The sequence below is a fragment of the Microcaecilia unicolor genome, chromosome 1 (genome assembly GCF_901765095.1).
Source record: "Microcaecilia unicolor chromosome 1, aMicUni1.1, whole genome shotgun sequence".
Lineage (NCBI taxonomy): Eukaryota > Metazoa > Chordata > Amphibia > Gymnophiona > Siphonopidae > Microcaecilia > Microcaecilia unicolor.
This window is the reverse complement of record NC_044031.1, coordinates 469395206-469417121: the sequence shown is the minus strand read 5'-3', so window position 1 is coordinate 469417121 and position 21916 is coordinate 469395206. Positions and strand designations below refer to the sequence as shown.

The 21916-nt window shown below is 47.4% G+C and overlaps 1 protein-coding gene across 5 annotated transcripts in view; it reads left to right on the top strand.

Moving 5' to 3' along the window:
• OSBPL1A (oxysterol binding protein like 1A) overlaps positions 1-21255 on the top strand; it is a 548756-nt gene extending 527501 nt beyond the window's left edge. For all 5 annotated transcript variants that reach the window (XM_030213649.1, XM_030213658.1, XM_030213630.1 and 2 more), the window contains one exon: positions 19895-21255. In XM_030213649.1, coding sequence (XP_030069509.1) covers positions 19895-19997 — 103 coding nt within the window. In that variant the 3' untranslated portion in view covers positions 19998-21255. The remainder of the gene's footprint in view (positions 1-19894) is intronic.
• The last annotated feature ends 661 nt before the right edge of the window (positions 21256-21916 follow it).

Here is a 21916-nt window from a genome sequence, read left to right as displayed (position 1 = left end):
AGACCGCCGTCCCGGAGGTGCGCCCTCCGGTCCTCCCCCAGGGTCTCGTACCCAATGACGGGGTCCTGGTCCATGGCCCAGTGCAGATTGGAGGACACCTGTCCTCGTTTCTGGGCGAGTGGACCAGGGTAACTTCAGACGCTTGGGTGCTGGAAGTCATAAGAGACGGCTACAAGCTAGAGTTCTGCCGACCCTTAAGAGACGGGTTTGTACTTTCTCCCTGCAAGTCTCCGGTCAAAGCTGTGGCAGTGCAGCAGACCTTGGACAATCTCATCCGCCTGGGTGCGGTCGTTCCGGTGCCAGAAAATCAGCTTGGCAAGGGACGTTACTCCATTTACTTTGTGGTCCCAAAGAAAGGAGGTTCTGTACGGCCTATCCTCGACCTCAAAGGGGTCAATCGGGCCTTGAAAGTTCGGCACTTTCGCATGGAGACTCTCCGCTCTGTTATAGCGGCAGTGAAGGCAGGGGAGTTCCTGGTATCCTTGGACATCAAGGAAGCGTACTTGCATATTCCCATCTGGCCTCCTCATCAACGCTTTCTGCGTTTTGCAGTCCTGGGACGACACTTCCAGTTCAGAGCCCTCCCGTTCGGGTTGGCTACTGCTCCGCGGACCTTCTCCAAAGTAATGGTGGTCATCGCGGCCTTCCTGCGAAAGGAAGGCGTACAAGTCCATCCTTATCTGGACGACTGGTTGATCCGAGCCCCCTCTTATGCAGAGTGCGGCAAAGCTGTGGACCGGGTGATTGCTCTTTTGAGCTCCCTGGGGTGGATCATCAAATGGGAGAAAAGCCAGCTGCGCCCGACTCAGTCCCTGGAGTATCTGGGAGTTCGATTCGACACCCAAGTGGGCAGAGTGTTCCTGCCGGACAATCGGATTGTCAAACTTCAGGCTCAGGTGGACCAGTTCCTAGTAGCCTCTCCGCTTCGGGCTTGGGACTATGTGCAGCTGTTGGGCTCTATGACGGCCACAATGGAAGTAGTGCCCTGGGCCAGGGCTCATATGAGACCACTACAACACTCTGCAGCGCTGGACTCCGGTGTCGGAGGATTATGCTGTGCGCCTTCCCTTGGACCCAGCAGTGCGCAAGGCGCTGAGCTGGTGGCTGAAGACAGACAAGTTGTCTGCAGGGATGCCTCTTGTGACCCCGGAGTGGATTGTCGTCACGACGGACGCCTCTTTGACGGGCTGGGGAGCCCACTGCTTGGGAAGGACAGCGCAGGGGCTCTGGTCTCCTGCAGAGGCAAAGTGGTCTATCAACCTCCTGGAACTCAGAGCCATTCGGTTGGCGCTTTTGGAGTTCCTCCCGGTACTGGCGTTGAAGCCAGTACGGGTCCTGTCGGACAATGCCACTGCTGTGGCCTATGTCAACCGCCAGGGAGGTACTAAGAGCGCCCCTCTAGCCAAGGAAGCCATGAATCTTTGCCAGTGGGCGGAAGCGAACCTGGAACAGCTGTCAGCGGCCTACATTGCCGGAGTCATGAATGTCAAGGCGGACTTTCTCAGTCGCCATACCTTGGATCCCGGAGAGTGGCAGTTATCGGCTCAGGCGTTCTTGGACATTACGAAGCGCTGGGGCCAGCCGAGCTTAGATCTGATGGCGTCATCGGCCAATTGCCAAGTGCCGCGCTTTTTCAGCAGAGGAGGGGACCCTCGATCTCTGGGAGTAGATGCTCTTCTCCAACAGTGGCCGACACAGGAGCTTCTCTATGTGTTCCCGCCCTGGCCCATGTTGGGCAGGGTACTAGACCGGGTGGCAAAGCATCCGGGCCGAATAATCCTGGTGGGTCCGGACTGGCCCAGACGTCCCTGGTATGCGGACTTGATAAGGCTATCAGTGGATGATCCTCTGCGGCTGCCAGTGGAGCAGGGCCTGTTGCATCAGGGTCCCGTGGTGATGGAGGATCCCTCCCCCTTTGGTCTTACGGCCTGGCTATTGAGCGGCAGCGTCTGAGGAAGAAGGGCTTCTCAGACAAGGTCATTGCCACTATGCTGAGAGCGAGGAAGCGCTCTACTTCTACTGCTTACGCCAGGGTTTGGCGTACCTTTGCAGCGTGGTGTGAAGCAGGCTCACTTTCTCCCTTCACTGCTCCAATTTCTTCAGTGCTGGCGTTCCTGCAAGAAGGTCTGGAGAAAGGCCTGTCGCTCAGTTCCCTTAAAGTCCAGGTAGCGGCTCTGGCTTGCTTCAGGGGCCGCCTGAAGGGTGCTTCCCTGGCTTCGCAGCCAGATGTGGTACGTTTTCTCAAGGGAGTTAATCACCTGCGCCCTCCTCTGCACTCAGTGGTGCCTGCGTGGAAACCTGGTGCTAAGAGCCTTGCAGAAGCCGCCTTTTGAACCCTTGTCGAGGGCATCTCTGAAAGACCTGACGTTGAAAGCAGTCTTTTTGGTGGCTATCACTTCAGCCAGAAGAGTTTCCGAGCTCCAGGCACTCTCATGTCGAGAGCCTTTTCTGCAGTTCACTGAGGCAGGAGTGTCTATTCGCACAGTGCCTTCCTTCCTGCCCAAGATTGTTTCTCGCTTCCATGTGAATCAGCAGCTCTGTCTCCCTTCCTTTCGTAGGGAGGACTACCCAGAGGAATACTCTGCTCTCAAATTTCTGGATGTGAGACGAGTCATCATCAGATACTTGGAAGTGACCAATGATTTCCGGAAATCGGATCATCTGTTTGTCCTGTTTGCAGGTCCTCGTAAGGATCTGCAGGCTGCTAAGCCTATAGTGGCAAGATGGGTCAAGGAAGCCATTGCAGCGGCTTATGTGGCCGCGGAGAAGGTGCCGCCTATTCAGCTGAAGGCTCACTCCACTAGAGCTCAGGCGGCCTCGATGGCAGAGGCCGGGTCCGTCTCCTTGGAAGAGATATGCAAGGCGGCAACTTGGGCATCGGCCCATACCTTCTCCAGGCATTACCGCTTGACTGTGGCTGCTCAGGCGGAGGCCCGGTTTGGAGCTTCAGTGTTGCGGTCAGGGATTTCAATGTCCCGCCCTGGGTGAGTACTGCTTCGGTACATCCCACCAGTCTATGGATTGATCAGCATGATGATATGGAAGGTAAAATTATGTATCATACCTGATAATTTTCTTTCCATTAATCATAGCTGATCAATCCATAGCCCCTCCCAGATATCTGTACTGTTTATATTCTGGTTGCATTTCAGGTTCAAGTTAGTCTTCAGTTCCTGTTCAGGAGGACTTCGTGTTCAAGTTTTTTCAATTGGATTCTTGAAGAGTTGAGACGAGTTTGTGTTACAGTGAGCTGCTGCATTCCTCTCCCCTCCGTTTTATGGGGCTGGATTGAGACATAATTTCTGCCGGCGCTCCCTCCCGCTTCGTGCGGCTGTAGGGCAGCTTTGTACCCCTCCCGCTTCGGCGGTGTTAGGGTCAGTCAGCTCCTCCCGCGGTTGCGGTTGCAGGATAAGCCAGATCCCCCCGCATCGGCGGGGTGGTGTCCCTCCCCCGCTCCGCGGGGATGAGCTGGACGGATTCCCCTCCCCCACTTGTGTGGGGATGAGCTGGGTTAATTCCCCTCCCCCGTTTCGGCGGTGGTGAGCTGGGCAGTGTCCCTTTGTGGGTGTAATTCTCTAAGTGCTGAGTCCTGCGGATGGAGCTTGGATATCGACATACTGAGGAGTTTCCGGCAGCACATGACCACATATAGGGAGGCAAAAGGATTGCTCTCTATCTCCACCTGCTGGTAGATGGACACAACCCACCAGTCTATGGATTGATCAGCTATGAATAATGGAAAGAAAATTATCAGGTATGATACATAATTTTACCTTCTGTCTCACTGTATTTTCATCCTCCACCTTTTAAGGCACTGTCTATCCAGCTGGATGGTGATGGCACAAGGAAAACAAATTTGGTCCAGTGAAGACTAACTCCAAAATAACCTATTCCTTAGCTGGGCTCCAGTATTATGTTGAGTGGAGGAGTGGCCTAGTGGTTAGGGTGGTGGACTTTGGTCCTGGGGAACTGAGGAACTGAGTTCGATTCCCACTTCAGGCACAGGCAGCTCCTTGTGATTCTGGGCAAGTCACTTAACCCTCCATTGCCCCATGTAAGCCGCATTGAGCCTGCCATGAGTGGGAAAGCACGGGGTACAAATGTAAAAAAAAAAAAATGCAACCATACTATTCCTTTGTGGTTAAGTTCCACTAATAAGTTAAACGATTAACTAACTTTCTTGAAAGGATTATATAACCTTTGGATGCATGACTAGGAACACAAACACATATTTATACAATATCACAATTCCTCATGTACAGCCACAAAACAATCTTTTAGGGTGGAGAGTGTTAACACTGAGCTCCTTTTATCATCAACCAGATAGAGATAAGTTTTCAGTTTTGGCACGATATAAGTCAACACAAAAGCACAATATAAGAAAACCAGTGAACTACATTAGGGGCTTATAGCCCATTTAGTTATGTTTACACAAATGAGAAGTCTGCATGAAACAAAATATTTATTTTTATTTTGACTACTTGTCCCTGAAACAAGCTCAAAACAGGATAATCCATTTGTGATCTAAAATATAAACTTCTACAAACAGATGAGGTGAAGATGTGATTCTATGTGCCCCAGTAAAAGGAGAGTTTAATTTTACTTCCACTTAATTACAGTATATTCAATCTTTATAACACCAGGTCTCTCAAGGCAGATTACAACAACAGTTAAGGCAAACCTATCAGGAAACAGGATATCCTCATTTAAATTTGGCCATGTATACTATATTCTATAGAACAGTGTAGAAAAATGAGCACAAACTAGTTATACTATTATTTCTACCCGCTGCAATCATTTTTAATCTGCTTTAGTGATATTCAATTTTATTTCATGATGCATAGCTAGATATGGGAAGCTTTCAAATGAATAAAAAAAAGCTGTCAAGTTAAAGAAAAAAAAATCTTTCATCCTCAACCCTTTAAGGCACTGCCTATCAAACTGGAACAACTTTAGACTTTTTACGGATATACCACGCATAGACAGTCAATTATTTCTAATAATCTTTTGATATTTTGGGTGAACTAAAATGGCTGCAAGATCCACCTACTGCTGGCAAGCTCCACCTACTGGCTACAGCCCACATAATGGGCTAAATAAGCTCATGCCGTCTCCTGTTCTCAATCTAACCTCTTTGATCTAGGTAATGTGTCAGTCTAGGTGCAAAAGGGTATCTTTTGTGTGGACTCAGGGCAGGGGATATGGTGGGGTTAGTTATGTGGGTAAGGCTTGTGTGTGCCTGGAAGGGGGTGTGTATGTTTTAGGGGAGTAGTGAGTGAGAGGAGGTGTATTGGATGTTTGGCAGGTTTAGTGATATATAGGCTGTGTAGTAGATGAGAGGATGCATGTGGCTTGTGTGGCAAATGGGGGTATATGGGTAGTAGTGTGTGTGAGGGCTATGTAAAGTACATTGCACTCTCCACCTGGACAGATGGGCAAAGACCTTCTGCTATTTCATGTTCTTATTAGGGTATTAGGCATGATCCTTTTATATGATTTTTGTCTACATGTTTTTAATGATCCAGTCCTCCCACCAAGATAAGTCCCTGTTCTGAAAACTCATAAAGGTGTAATGGTATTGAAGCAGCTAGCAAACTGTGTGCTTGCTGCAGAAAAGAGCAGATCCAAATGTGAGGTTCAACATCAATTTATTAAAACAACCGGACGTGGTCCACAGGAGTATAATACTAAAAACAATAATCAGAACATAATTTAATCATTAAAAACATGAAATATTAAAACAAAGTGTAAGGGGTCCAAGTGTGATCATTATATGCACTTGCATAAGGAGAATCACAACCATCATACATATATCTTTGCAATACAACAAAAATAACATATACATCATAATAAAGGTGTATAAAAATGTTTTAATCCAATAATAAATAATAAAAATGGTAAAGTAATAAAAAAGAACATGGTGGTGTGAAAAAGGCATTAAAGTGCCAAATTTCTGACAGTACTTGCTGGGTTGTCATAATAGCGTGCATAATATATGCCATAAGTGCAAAAGTGATGATGTTGGAAGCAGCTGGCAAGCCAAGTACGCTTACATCTGTCTTCAATTAAAAAAGTGATCATTCTTAAGCTTTCACCATCATTTTGTTCAATCATGGAATCACTTTTAGTTTCCATAAAATCTGCAACTGCTTGGAACCATATGGAGCTGTCCTTAAATATATAAACATCTTCAGAATAGTGCATTCACACATAAAACCAGCACCATGTTTTTAATTTAAAATTTTCTTTCTGCACTTTGAAACTGGAAGGAGATAATTTAATAATGTTTCTCTAATATGCTGCTGTGTTATTGCTGAAATGTGCTCTTGTACAATACCTTGTATTTGTTTTACAATTCTTTGTAAATAGCAGGCAGATGTAATGTGTGTGGATGGTCACACAAGAAATAAACATGACTATTTGTAGTAGGTGCAAAAATAATAAGTTATGTTTTTCTCTATCACATTGAACTGAAGAGCTCCAGTGGCACAGGGTCCCAGGTTTGGACTTGTTTGCAGTTCTGTTTATGCCTGTCATCTGATGTGGAATGCTTTTCTGAAATGCCTGGCTTTATGATGACCCAGGGGTCAACCTAAGTTTTCTACAGTTTATATATATATCTTGTCTGTGGTGGTCCTTTCCTCTTTTTGTTGCATGCCTGCTTACCAACAAAGGAAAAATCACAAATTTCAAAATAACTGCACCAACTTACTATAATCTATTTGTACTGTAACCTGTAATTTTCCCCACATTATGAGCAGTTGATGACATGGGGACCAATAACACTATCTTACAGCCAAGGCAGGGTTGAGGATACTAGCCAGACAAACCAAAGTGGAAGCACTCCCTGACCTCTCATATCCAGTTGTCCTATCTAAGCTTTGAAACTCCATGGATTCAGTGCTAACTCAATGGACATGGGAACTCGGAAGTGTTTCCCTGTGGAAGGCTCAGACTTATATAACAGGGAAACTAATGTATCTAAATCTCCGCAGCATCAGGCGAAAGCCCAATTTCCAGGCCTACCAGGGGTGGCCGTATAAAAGAAGCCATACCCACAAGTACCATGAGGATCCTTAATTAGTCTGTCAAAATGAAAGAGGGATACTAGCCTGAGAACCTTTAGGCAAATCACAGATTTCATCTGTGAATAAGTACAGAGGAGAAATGGCAGTTCTGCATCCAACCTGAAGTACTAGAATCCAGGAAAAGGTCAGGTAGGTGACTAGGTGAGGCAGTTCTTAGGGTATTCCCTCGAGAAGAGGGCAAGTGCAATCATAGAATTGGAAAGTGGAAGAAGACATCTGAGTGAGATGGTCTCAAAGAAATAGATGATAGCCTTTCTAGGGCTTGCCAACTGTTACCTTACAGTTCATTCCAAACTTCCTGGAAAAGGTTAAACCTTTAATCTGTCTGCTGCAGAAGACGGTATCGGAGAATGTTTTATGGTCTAGAAAGCAGAAGAAGCCTTCCAGGAGGAACCAAAGGTGGCTTTGGATTCAGAACTGGTTCTAATGAGCCCAAAGTTTAACCACCTTTTCATAGTGCAGATGAATGATGCAAAAGAGGGTTTGAAAGTAGTCTTTGCCCAAGAAAGGGGTAGGCAGGAATATCTGGTGGCTTTTACAAGCCAAAAACTTCTCCACTTATGTGGGAGTGGAGGAGACAGCACTAGTTATAAAAGGGCACTGAAGGTATTTCACAATTACCTGCAGGGATGCATGCTGACTACTAAAAAAAGATCTCTAGCTGCTCTGGAACCAGGGCTGGCATTAGGGAGTGGCAAACAGGGCAGTTGCCCTGGGTCACCATACTGTAGAGGGCCCCAAATCTGCTTCAAGCTAAAGGAGGCATAGGCTAAAGGCCAGCTTTAGAGCCCCCTCCCTGGTTTCTGCCCTGGGCCCCTTAATGTCTAACAGCCCTGTTTGGAAAAAGGAGAGCAATACCAGGGGCCACCATAATCCAGACTTCACTTCTCAGGATGTAATCCTGATAGGAACAGAGTGCAGCTAAAGGTTGAGCTAGGGCTATAGGAATAAGTGTACAGGAGAGGTCATTGGTGCACCTTAAGGGCACGACATCTCTAGTCCACTTAACTAGGAACTCAGCTGAAGAACATAAAAGAAAAGGTGGGGGTCAAGGGTAGAAAGTTTAAAAACTCCAGGCCCAGAGAGAAGGGGGGAGGCCCAGAGTAGGGGGTAGGACTCCAGAATATTCTCATGCTATTTGTTTGAATGTGGTGATGTGCTGTTTGAAGCTATAAAGGTAAACAAAGCACTGTTTTACTTTTTTTTTTTTTTTTCCTGGACTCAACCGTCTGTTGTCTTAAGCCTTCGTTGCAAGCCTGGAACTGAGTCTGCCACGTGCATTATTACAAAGTGCATTTGTGTCAAACCTTTTTATTAGATTTGGGAGTAAGTACAAACCGATGATGATAGATATTCAAGCTAATTCAAAATACAACTCAGTATTTTTCCCAGCACCTTGAAACCAGTTTAAAAGGAGATTTCGTTGGGAGATAACAGAATAGTGTAAAACAATTATTCTTCACCCCATCCATCCTTCTTCCCTGAAGTGCACAGTTTCCCATTATAGACAACATACCTAAATACAAAGGTGTGTCCACCAAAGATTAAGACAAACTACCACAAATCACCTATCTGTCGATAGTGTCTCAATCACAAGGATGATCCATTATCATCCCACTTGTGAAGTAGTGGGGGGAGAGGTGATTACATAACATGCATATTAAAATCTTGATTTTTGAGGTGACCAGGCTTAGTGAAATTGAATATCTGAAGGTATAACTCCAGATCCCCTGACTGGAATACCTTGTCCTATCCCTAGATGGAGACTTCCCGCTGGGCAATATATTTGAGTTAATCAGTTTGGAGACACTCCCCTCTAGCTGCATATTGGCAGGAAACCAGGTATCTTGAGGTGAGTGAGGTAAACAAAAAATTTTCAAATACTGTAGGTGACCACAGCAACAGATTTTGAACATTTGTTCAAGAGACAAAATTTTTTTTTAATCAGAATTTCAAATATTAAGTAAAAAAGAAAAAACAGAAAAGGAAAAAACATTTGTCAGTCATTACTCAAGTCCACATTTTAGATCCAAGATATTAACAGTGGAATTCTGGTTTAAGAAAAGCTATAAAGGAATTTTCTTCATCCTACGCACAGATCCCTGTTAAACTAAATTATACAGAGAGCTATTATTGGGATCCCCCAATAATTCTTTTGGTTGACAAAAAAGCTGTAAGTTGGGAAGGCTCATAGAAGACATATTTTACCAATTGGTATCTGATGACACATTTGCAAGGATATCGCAGAAAAAAAATAGCTCCTAACTGAAGAACACCTTTTTTCATTAACAAAAATTGCTGACGTCTGTTCCGGGTGTCCTTGGAGACGTCAGGAAAAATTAGAATTTTTAATCCCAAAAAAGTCTTATCTTTATTTTTAAAGAACATTCTCAACAGCCAGTTTTTATCTGGTGTCAGTGCTACAGTAGCAATCAAAGTTGACTCCACTACCAAATCAGTATCTGAAGATTCCAATAATGCAGAAACATCTAACTCTTGATTATCTTGGTCTTGCTGAGTATCTACTGAATTTAGTAGGTAAATAATATACTTGTGAGAAAGGTGGAATATTTTCTTCATCCACTCCTAGTATTTCTTTAATATACTTTTTTAACATATCTCGAGGAGAGACTGCAAATTGTTTAGGAAAATTAAGGAATCAGAGATTATTACTCCTAGATAAGTTTCAAGAGCTTCAGTTTTCCTCCTCAAATATGTCAGATCTTTTATAATAGTGCTGCAGTTCTTTCTCTTGTACTTTATTTTGTTGAGTTAAAGTTTCTAGTCCAGAGACAGTTTCTTTAAATTTCCTCTCCAAATTAGTCAAATCCTGTGTCAGTTTTTGAACTTGAGGGCTCAATGCTTTACCCCAGTCTACAATTAAACTCCATAAAGTATCTAGAGTGACTTCAGTAAGTTTAGATAAAGACAAAGAAAATAGTCATTGGTACCTCAGATTCCTTATTGATAGAAGAGTGTCTCCTTACTTTCAGCTGCAGCCTCCCCCACTGTGTTAGATGAAACAGCCACGACCTCTTCCATTGAAGGCAATAGTTCCCTGCTACTCCGATCTCCATCGGGTTGGTAAGGTGCCTCTCGTATCTCTACTTCTGCCCCATCCTTGGCCAACAGTGTTTGAGAAGCCGATAGCGGGGAGCTGCTGCCTCGTAGTTATGGGGGAGGAGCTCTCACATCGGGGCTAAGCGAAAGCTCCAGCCCAAGGAGCATCCCAGGGTCTCCATTCACCCCAGCGCGTTCCAGCAGGTCACTCTCCGGCATTGCAGGGATCCCAGTCCTCTGAAAATACGAGTCGAGCAGACCAGTACTAGAAGGTAAGCTTTGCCACTGAGAGGCAGCGGGGGCAGATCGGCCCCTTCTTTTTGGCATCGCGGTTAGGTTCCGAGGTCACAGCTGACGTGAGCGTCAGATGTAGACAGTGGCCATCTTGAAGTTTTTTTAGAGACAAAATTCTTATCTGAAAATATTGAAACTAACCAATAGGAGTCCCACTGATATTTTTAACTCGTGTCTTATGTAAGTGATCCTTCATCAGATAACTAGGAGAATTAGGATGGACTATACTACTCTCCATTTGGTGCCCAAATTTCAATCTCCATGTTCCTAATGAACAGTTGTGCTGAGAGAGGAGTATAAGGTAAAAGGTATGGGGATGATTTTTAGCCATGCTGGGGGTAGTTCTATAACATAGGTGCTAACATTTAAGCAGGTAAATGTGTAGAATACTAACATATACACACATGTGTTTATGCCAGTATTCTGCCTAAGTAGTATTCTCCGAGGACAAGCAGGCTGCTTGTTCTCACGACTGGGTTGACGTCCACAGCAGCCCCCACCAACCGGAAGAAAACTTCGTGGGCGGTCCCGCACACAGGGCACGCCCACCGCGCATGCACGGCCGTCTTCCCGCCCTTGCGCGACCGTTCCTGCTCAGTTTTTTTCTATTCCGCGCTGGAGAAGTGTTACCCGTCTCTCTCTTTGTCAGCCCCGGAAACCGGATTGCGGCCTAGCCGCGCTTTTTCTTTGTTTCGAGTACGCGTTCGCGTGTTTTTTCTTCGTAAAAAAAAAGAAAAGAAGGAGTTGTCCTCGTCGTTCTTAGACGCGAGGGTGCTTCGTCGCGGTCGTTTCTTTTGACTTCGCAGACGCAATTTTTCAGTCTATGTCCTCGAAGGTCCCGAGCGGATTCAAAAATTGTGGTCGGTGCGGCCGGCAGATCTCGCAGACCGATACCCACGCTTGGTGTCTCCAGTACCTCGGCCCGGAGCATAATTCCAAGATGTGCACCTTGTGTCTCGGCTTAAGGAAGCGGACATAGGTGGCGAGGCAAGTTCTACGGGACTGTCTTTTTGGAACTTGCGCCGGCCCTTCGACGTAGACGTCTATGGCATCGGTGTCAACGGCCGGGTGTTCGGTACCGGTACTGATGTCGACGAAATCGGCGCCGACTCTGGCACCGACCCCAGGAGTACAGGTACCTGTGGCCCGCCGGCCTGCCAGTGACGGCGGGGGTGAGAGGCCGCGCGGGCAGTCTGCCCCGGCCACTCCCTCTGCCCAGGGCCATCGGGACCGAACCCTGTCGAATCTGATTCCTCGAGGGGGGTTCCACCTCCTCCTCGTCTCTTCCGCCGAGCGCCGATGACGGGCATCGAAAGAAAGCAAAGAAGCACCGTCATCAGTCGCGCACGGGACTGCCAGCTCCAGTACTTCGAGGGGCGACTCGACGCCCAGGAAGCGGCAGTGCCGGGAGGTGCATTCCCCCTCGGTTGAAGAGGTGTCGCTGCGTCAGTCCGCGGGTACCTCGGTACCGTCTCCTGGACCCGAGCAGCTTCCGGCACCGAGACCCACACCGGCCCCCCTGCCTTTCCCAACAGCGGGCCTTGACGAGTGCCTCCGAGCCATCCTTCCCGGAATCCTGGAAGGGCTGATGCGCCAGGCTCTACCGGCACTGGGGGTGCTTGCGCCCCCAGCGCCGTTGATGGAGGCGCCGGTGTGCTCTGGCCCGATGCCAAGGCCTCCAACGCCGACACCGCTTGCGGCACCGGTGTCGACCGCCACGCAGGTGGAGTCGACGTCGATGGGGGAAGCTTCGTCCCCGCCGGCGCGGGAGTCCACCGCTCAGCGCCATCAGAGGACGTGGTTCCTCGCAGCCGAGACGGGCCCGGTTGAGGTCTGAGCTGAGAGAGCTCATGTCCGACACCGAGGAGGAGGCGGATCCCAGATATTTCTCCTCAGAGGAGTCTGTGGGCCTTCCCTCTGACCCTACACCTTCACCGGAGAGGAAGCTCTCGCCTCCTGAGAGCCTCTCCTTTGCCTCCTTTGTCAGGGATATGTCTATCTGCATTCCCTTTCCCGTGGTTACTGTGGATGAGCCGAGGGCGGAGATGCTCGAAGTCCTCGACTATCCATCACCACCTAGAGAGTCATCCACGGTGCCGTTGCACAATGTCCTTAAGGAGACACTGCTTCGGAACTGGCTGAAGCCATTATCTAATCCCACCATCTCCAAGAAAGCGGAGTCCCGATACAGGATCCACTCAGACCCAGAGTTGATGCGGCCTCAATTGCCTCATGACTCGGCGGTTGTGGACTCTGCTCTCAAGAGAGCACGGAGTTCGAGGGATACCGCCTCGGCGCCCCTGGGCGGGAGTCTCGCACTCTGGACTCGTTTGGGAGGAAGGCCTACCAATCTTCCATGCTTGTGACCCGCATCCAATCATACCAGCTCTACACGAGCATTCACATGCGGAACAATGAGAGGCAACTGGCGGACCTGGTCGACAAGCTCCCTCCGGAGCAGTCCAGGCCTTTTCAGGAGGTGGTCAGGCAGCTGAAGGCGTGCAGAAAGTTCCTGTCCAGGGGTATCTATGACACCTGTGATGTGGCATCTCGAGCTGCGGCCCAAGGTATAGTGATGCACAGACTCTCATGGCTGCGTGCCTCTGACCTGGACAACCGCACCCAGCAACGACTGGCGGATGTCCCTTGCCGGGGGGATAACATTTTCGGCGAGAAGGTCGAGCAGTTGGTGGACCAACTACACCAGCGGGAAACCGCTCTCGACAAGCTCTCCCACCGGGCGCCTTCAGCATCCACCTCTGCAGGTGGACGTTTTTCCCAAGCCCGGCAGGCTGCACCCTACGCCTACAGCAAGTGCAGGTACACCCAGCCGGCCCGAAGGCCTCCTCAGGCACAGGGACAGTCCCAGCGCGCTCGTTCCCGTCAACAGCGTGCGCCTAAGCAGCCCCCTGCGCCTCCACAGCAAAAGCAGGGGACGGGCTTTTGACTGGATCCATGGGAACATAGCCGCCATCAAAGTATCCGTACCGGACGACCTGCCGGTCGGGGGGAGGTTGAAAGTTTTTCACCAAAGGTGGCCTCTGATAACCTCCGACCAGTGGGTTCTCCAAATAGTGCAGTGCGGATACACCCTGAATTTGGTCTCCACCCCGCCAAATTGCCCACCGGGAGCCCAGTCCTTCAGCTCCCATCACAAGCAGGTACTTGCAGAGGAACTGTCCGCCCTTCTCAGTGCCAATGCAGTCGAGCCCGTACCACCCGGGCAGGAAGGGCATGGATTCTATTCCAGGTACTTCCTTGTGGAAAAGAAAGCAGGGGGGATGCGCCCCATCCTAGACCTGAGAGGCCTGAACAAATATTTGGTCCAAGAAAAGTTCAGGATGCTTTCCTTGGGCACCCTTCTACCCATGATTCAGAAAGACGATTGGCTATGTTCCCTGGATTTAAAGGACGCTTACACTCACATCCCGATACTGCCAGCTCACAGACAGTATCTCCGATTCCGTCTGGGGACACGGCACTTTCAGTATTGTGTGCTGCCCTTTGGGCTCGCCTCTGCAACACGGGTGTTCACGAAGTGTCTCGTGGTGGTTGCGGCGTAGCTACACAAACTGGGGGTTCACGTGTTCCCGTATCTCGATGATTGGCTGGTCAAGAGCACCTCAGACTCAGGAGCTCTTCGGTCCATGCAGTGCACTATTCAACTTCTGGAGCTACTGGGGTTTGTGATAAATTACCCGAAGTCCCATCTTCAGCCAGGCCAATCTCTGGAATTCATAGGAGCTCTGCTGAATTCTCAGACAGCTCAGGCCTTTCTTCCCGAAGCAAGGGCGCAGAATCTCCTGTCCCTCGCTTCCCAGACCAGAGCGTCTCAGCAGGTCACAGCTCGGCAGATGTTGAGACTCCCGGGCCATATGGCCTCTACGGTTCATGTGACTCCCATGGCTTGCCTTCACATGAGATCTGCTCAATGGACCCTAGCTTCCCAATGGTGCCAAGCCACCGGGAATCTAGAAGATGTCATCCGCCTGTCCGTCAGTTGCCGCAATTCGCTGCACTGGTGGAGGATTCGGACCAATTTGACCCTGGGACGTCCATTCCAAATTCCGCAGCCCACGAAGGTGCTGACGACGGATGCGTCTCGCCTGGGGTGGGGAGCTCATGTCGATGGGCTTCACACCCAGGGAGTGTGGTCCCTCCAGGAACAAGATCTTCAAATCAACCTCCTGGAGCTCCGAGCGGTCTGGAACGCACTGAGGCCTTCAGGGATCGGCTGTCCTACCAAATCATCCAAATTCAGACAGACAATCAGGTTGCAACGTATTATATCAACAAGCAGGGGGGCACCGGATCTCGCCCCCTGTGTCAGGAAGCCGTCAGGATGTGGCGGGCTTGCCAGTTCGGCATGCTTCTCCAAGCCAGATACCTGGCAGGCGTAAACAACAGTCTGGCCGACAGGCTGAGCAGAGTCATGCAACCGCACGAGTGGTCGCGCCATTCCAGAATGGTACGCAAGATCTTCCGAGAGTGGGGCACCCCCTCGGTGGACCTTTTCGCCTCTCAGACCAACCACAAGCTTGCCTCTGTTCTGTTCCAGACTACAGGCGCACGGCAGACTGGCGTCGGATGCCTTTCTCCTCCATTGGGGGAACAGCCTCCTGTATGCTTATCCTCCCATACCTTTGGTGGGGAAGACTTTTCTGAAGCTCAAGCAAGACCACGGCACCATGATTCTGATAATGCCTTTTTGGCCCCGTCAGATTTGGTTCCCTCTACTTCTGGAGTTGTCCTCCGAAGAACCGTGGAGATTGGAGTGTTTTCAGACTCTCATTTCGCAGAACGACGGAGCGCTTCTGCACCCCAACCTTCAGTCTCTGGCTCTCAAGGCCTGGATGTTGAGGGCGTAGATTTTGCTTCGTTGGGTTTGTCTGAGGGTGTCTCCCGTGTCTTGCTTGCCTCTAGAAAGGATTCCACTAAAAAGAGTTACTTTTTCAAGTGGAGGAGGTTTGTCGTCTGGTGTGAGAGCAAGGCCCTAGAACCTCGTTCTTGCCCTGCACAGAACCTGCTTGAATACCTTCTGCACTTATCAGAGTCTGGTCTGAAGACCAACTCAGTAAGGAATCACCTTAGTGCAATTAGTGCTTACCATTATCGTGTAGAGGGTAAAGCCATCTCTGGAGAGCCTTTAGTCGTTCGATTCATGAGGGGCTTGCTTTTGTCAAGGCCCCCTGTCAAGCCTCCTGCAGTGTCATGGGATCTCAACGTCGTCCTCACCCAGCTGATGAAACCTCCTTTTGAGCCACTGAATTCGTGCCATCTGAAGTACTTGACCTGGAAGGTCATTTTCTTGGTGGCAGTTACTTCAGCTCGTAGAGTCAGTGAGCTTCAAGCCCTGGTAGCTCATGCTCCTTATACCAAATTTCATCATAACAGAGTAGTACTCCGCACTCACCCTAAGTTCCTGCCAAAGGTGGTGTCGGAGTTCCATCTTAACCAGTCAATTGTCTTGCCAACATTCTTTCCCAGACCGCATACCCGCCCTGCTGAACGTCAGTTGCACACATTGGACTGCAAGCGAGCATTGGCCTTCTATCTGGAGCGGACACAGCCCCACAGGCAGTCCGCCCAATTGTTTATTTCTTTCGACCCCAATAGGAAGGGGGTCACTGTCGGGAAACACACCATCTCCAATTGGCTAGCAGATTGCATTTCCTTCACTTACGCCCAGGCTGGGCTGGCTCTTAAGGGTCATGTCACGGCTCATAGTGTTAGAGCCATGGCAGTGTCAGTGGCCCACTTGAAGTCAGCCACTATTGAAGAGATTTGCAAGGCTGCGACGTGGTCATCTGTCCACACATTCACATCACATTACTGCCTCCAGCAGGATACCCGACGCGACAGTCGGTTCGGGCAGTTGGTGCTGCAGAATCTGTTTGGGGTTTGAATCCAACTCCACCCTCCAGGACCCGATTTTATTCTGTTCAGGCTGCACTCTCAGTTAGTTGTTCTTCGTAGGTCAATTTCTGTTATGCCCTCGCCGTTGTGAGGTTAAATTGACCTGGGTTCTTGTTTTGAGTGAGCCTGAGAGCTAGGGATACCCCAGTCGAGAACAAGCAGCCTGCTTGTCCTCGGAGAAAGCGAATGATACATACCTGTAGCAGGTGTTCTCTGAGGACAGCAGGCTGATTGTTCTCACCTACCCTCCCTCCTCCCCTTTGGAGTTGCGTTTTACTCATTCCTTTGCTTGTCATTCAACTGAGCTGGAATGGTCGCGCACGGGCGGGAAGACGGCCACACATGTGCGGTGGGCGTGCCCTGCGTGCGGGACCGCCCGCGAAGTTTTCTTCTGGTTGGTGGGGGCTGCCGTGGACGTCAACCCAGTCGTGAGAACAATCAGCCTGCTGTCCTCGGACAACACCTGCTACAGGTATGTATCATTCGCTTTCCATGACTTTGCACAAATCTTACATAGCGCATAAGTGAGTATACACAGGAATGTGTCTGGGCAGAAAGCACAATTAACATGTGTAACTTAAAGTACTGTAAGTTACATGCATATCACCAGAACTTAGGTGCACACTTGCCAACTGTGTGACTGGCATAAGTGCTTATGCATAAACCATAGGCCTATATTCTTTACTGTTATGCTCGTAGTAGTATTCTAAAAAGTAAATAGGCATCAATACTCCTTTCTAGAATACGTTCTTCTAATTATAGATGCACGGTTATAGAATTACTTCCTTTATGTGTTTTCCACCAGAAAATAGGGGCTAAAAAGGGGTGCAGTTGACATCCGGATAGCTCAGTAGCTGATGATGAGGGATAAGGGTTGTATTTTCACCCAGTGGGCTTCCAATCTAACCCACACCGGTCAAAAAAACAGCTTGCAACCAGCAGTAAGTTGTGTGTAAGTGGGAGAATTGGGCATGGTAAGAAGGCTAGGATATCCTATCTCCCACTCCTCCTACCTCCTTTAGGGATAGTGTTTGTTTGGATATCCTGACCATCTTACCATGCCTAATAAAGTGGACAAGAATCCACCAGAGCTGTAAAAAAAAAAAAACTTCCTGGGTACTGATATAGGACATTTTGAAATCTGAAATAGTCTCTTAGGGACTATTATCATAACATTCACTCCCCCTACCTGGAAACAGCCATGTCATCCCAGCTGCTTAAGTCACTTTTACAGAATCTGGGAGCTTCTTGTAATTCAGAGAAAGCTGTAGTAGTAAGTCCCTAAGCACTCCTAGATATTTGCATTTAAGGACAATTTGGAACACAGACTCTAATTTTGCCCAGTTGGTATTGGCTAAAGCTGTTTTGCATGGATGGAGAACTGATTTTGAAAATTGTGTAATGAGGGTCATAATACAGAGCAAGGCATACTATGCTATCATCAGCTTAAAGGGAAATAGTATGTGTCAGTTATGATCCCCAGAAGTCTGATGTCAGCTTTGGCTCTCGTCTGGTTCTGGGTTCCTTTCTTTTGGTCCCAGGTCCACTTCTTAGGGAAAGTGGGTTTTACAGCACATTAATGCAACACTCAGGTGTTGCTTGAAAAAAGGTAGTTTATAGAAATAGGCTTACAGCCGGTCCAAAAGGTATTGCAGCTGTTTCTCTGTGTCTGAGTCAGCCTGTTCCTCTGATCCTGTGTGCGTCTGTCAATGAATGAATGTCTGTCTTTCTGTCAGGGCTGGAGGTCTGCAGGTATGATGGGGTATGTGGATGTGGGTCTGAATGTGTGTGTATGTCCCCTCCTGAGTGTGAACGTGCCCTTTTATATCCCTGAACTCTCTTTTTCTAGCATAGTCCTGTGTAATAATTTGGTTTGTTTTATTTGATGTCTCCTGATTATCCAAGAGATGTGGATTCCTTTGAAGGCCCAGTTCTCAAAGATAGCCTATCTGACTGCTCTTGTTAACTAATCCCATCAGGTAGAGAGACATCCTTTCTACTTACAGTGACATCACTAGGGATCGGGGAGGTCAGAGCTGCTAACTTTCTGGTTAAGCTCTGAACTGATGCTGACAGCATGTATTTAATTTCCTGTGTGGTTACAAAAGATTTCAGTGGAGATCCAGATCACAGTGTTGTTTCTTTGTAAGCCACACTGAACTTGAGTCTATTTCAGTCTAATGTTGGGGTATAAATGTCATGAAGAAATAAATAGTCATAGGTTTGATAGCCAAGGCAAATGAAAGGAGAAAGAGGAAACCCTTGTCTAGTTACCTCTGCCTAATGAAAGAGACAGTGAAAACTATTAACCTGAGCAGCAGGCTAATGGCATGGCCACCGAGAGGGGGGGCAAGATCTTCCCGGGCCGGGCTTCCAAGTGGGGCCCAGCACTGGAGTCTGTCTCTCTCCTGCTACTGATGGGACCCAGGTGATCATGTTAACGTAATCACCCAGGTCCCAACAGGAGCAGGAGAAAGACAGGTGCAAGGCCCCACTTAGAGGCTGGGGAGGAGCAGACAGGATTCCATATTGGAACTGGGGCCCCTGATTTGGCTGGCAGGGGTTCCCCAAGCTCCACTAGCAGAAGCCTTCCTCCAGTGCTGTTCTCCGCTGCATTGCCAGCCCTGCTCAGTGCTGCCCCTCATGTTGCACATGCTTGGTTTTGATGAAATTTAGAGCAGTGCTGGAGGAAGGCTTCTGCTGGTAGGGCTTGGGGACCCTCGCCAGCCAAGGTATGTGGGGTTGTGGTAGGGCAAAATGTCCCCCCCCTCCCAAACACACACACATTTTGGGCTCCGCGCCCCCCCCCCCCCCCAAAAAAAAAAAAAATCTTTGAAGTCTGGCTACATGCTTGGGGAAGACAGGAGCGGCCCGAGCAAGGGAGGGGCAGCAACTGTGACTGTGTCCTGAGTAGGGAGGGCGGCAGTGGCGGTCCTGCGGATTCAATCCAAGTACAGAAATTGGAACTAAAACCAAAGTAGCAAAGGACCCTAAATAAATAAGGCTGCTCTATTTTTTTGATTTCTGTGCATCTAATGAAAGAATAACATAGTGGGCAGAATCACCTTTTACAGCATATAGAATAATAGTAAGGCATCTGACATTATTAGATCCATGTCTGCCTTCGATAGACACCTGCATGCAGCCTAAATACAATGTTACAAACCTGCTTTGAGTTTACAATCACAAATTTGGCTATGATTTTGTTTTAGGATTGTTATTTACTTTGATATCCTGTCAAAGTAAATGGATTTTTAAAAAATCATGAGTTTGTATCTGTTTACATGAGTTATTCAGATCCAGTGCTAGAAAGTGAGTTGCTTTATGTTCAACCCTAAGCGACAATGTAACAGGTTTTAACTGAAGTAGACTGTAAGCCACATTGAACAAACAACTTGATTGGAAAATGTGTACATAAATTACATGTCAAAGCAGATTTGAGTGTGAGCAACATAGATTTTTATTACCGTGGTGCAAAAAATATTTGCTTTTCTCTATAAATATGGATGCCTAACATAAATATTTTGTCTTCCCAGGTGGTTCCATCAGGGTCCCAATCCATACAATGGTTCACAGGACTGGCTTTACTCAGGGAAATACTGGGACAGAAACTATTCAGACTTACCGGACATTTATTAAAATGCTCTTACCGGCCTGCACATTTAAAGACAAACCCAGATTTTCATTTTTCTACATGCCATCTGTCTTACAAATTCAGTATAATTAGAGTATCATGCATGTAAGCTTTTATTACTGTACCCATCAGTAAAGGTGGTGGTACTAGATAAGTATATAACTGAACTATATCCCCCTTTTTTTAGGGGCAATATAGTGGCAATACTGCTTCAGAGTTTCATTTCCTGAGACAGAAACTACTTAGATCAAAAGGTCAGAGTAATATATTCAATGGTGGTTGTTCCTGTACCTGGCCCGTACATTTTTACTCTGTAAGGCTGAAGCAAATAGAAAAAGAAGATTCTTTTGCAAAAAAAGAGAACACAGATATCTCCAGAAGACTTTCATTTGTAAGGTCCCATTTATAAAGTTTCATGTATTTCCTCGCTATTTAAATATTTTAAGCACAATTAGAAGTAGCAGTGGAGTACTGTCAAAACTGCACACAAGGATGGATTATGTAAAACTGAGTCTGTCTCATCAAGAGCATTCCTTTTTAAAGATCTTAATTTTGTTCCTCCCCTTTCTGCTGTTCCAACATGGGAGAACCAACAATGTTGCATTCTCTTTTAAGAACATGGATTAAAGTGGTAACACTAGAAACAAAATATTCCACATCAAATTATTATTTTTGTGCTGTGCTTTGATTTGAATTTGCTGTTTAGGGGATTTTTTTCCTTGTAGTACCAAAGTAACTTTTTTCCAGATTAAAATAATAAATAAGGCTATTATCTCGCAAAATCTGGATGAAAATGTACAATGGTAAATGTAAAAACAAGGAAAAATCCCATAAAACCTGTAATGACTTAAACTGTGTGTTACAAATGTGATGGGTGTTTAAAGGCCACTGTTACCAAGAGATGAATGTCTGGAGTTGTGGGGGCGGGGGAGGAGTCGGTAGTAGAACAGGAATCACTGCTGAAATGAAATTGCTCAGTATCCATGGGGCCTTTACTTTTCATTTGCCTGTCAGGCATTGTATAGTTGAAATACACAAAGTATGAAGACCTACTGTATAGATCTGAATAATGCAATTTTCCCTCTTTTAATTGGGGTAGACTAAACCGTCTAGAAATATGTATTTATATTGTAGCACAAAGCTGCAGGAGAACTGGTTGCTCTCTTGCATATAATGTTTTAATTGTTGTCTTTCAATAAATTAATAAAATAATGTTTAGAATCAGAGGATTTCAAGTGCTGCTTAATAAAGGCATTAAAATAAGTTTCAAAGTTTGTAGTTGTTTCTTACAGTTGCCATTGCATAGTTTTTCCTTCTGCTGCCCATATCCCACCCAACACACGAGACAGGGTCTGCATGTGAGCAAGAACCACCAATGTGAAACTGTAGCTGTCTTACTCCAATTTAAGTTATTAAAATAAAATGGAAAATAAGATGGTCAACCATGGGTGGGTTTTTTTTTTGGGGGGGGGGGGGGGGGGATAACAATACATTTTATTACTAGCCTTTGGCGGCCAAAACCACCTTTCTCAGGTCAAGACAGTATGAGCTAAAGATGGCAGTATCAGAACACGCAAGGGCAGTGCTTAATTTCTGGGGTAACAGCCTGGAACACAGTTCTGCCACTTTTTAGACCACAGGGCAGTAAGGGTACTCTGCTTCAGCCTCTCCTTCCCAGACTCCCTGCAGAGAGGAGAGGAGGGGACAGGGTGAACCAAGAGCAGAGTAGAGAAAAATCATTGTTCCTTGAACCCATATCTTCTATTTTTCCTGCCCACATGCCCCCCTCCCTCTTTCCACCATTCCACGTCCTTTTTGTCTGCAAAGTAAACCCTCTAGCTAGCTTTCCTGATATGCCACTGTTGCCTGGAATCACAGTATCCCTGACTGTATTGTATTTCCCTGTCCCCTCTTCCCTAGCAAT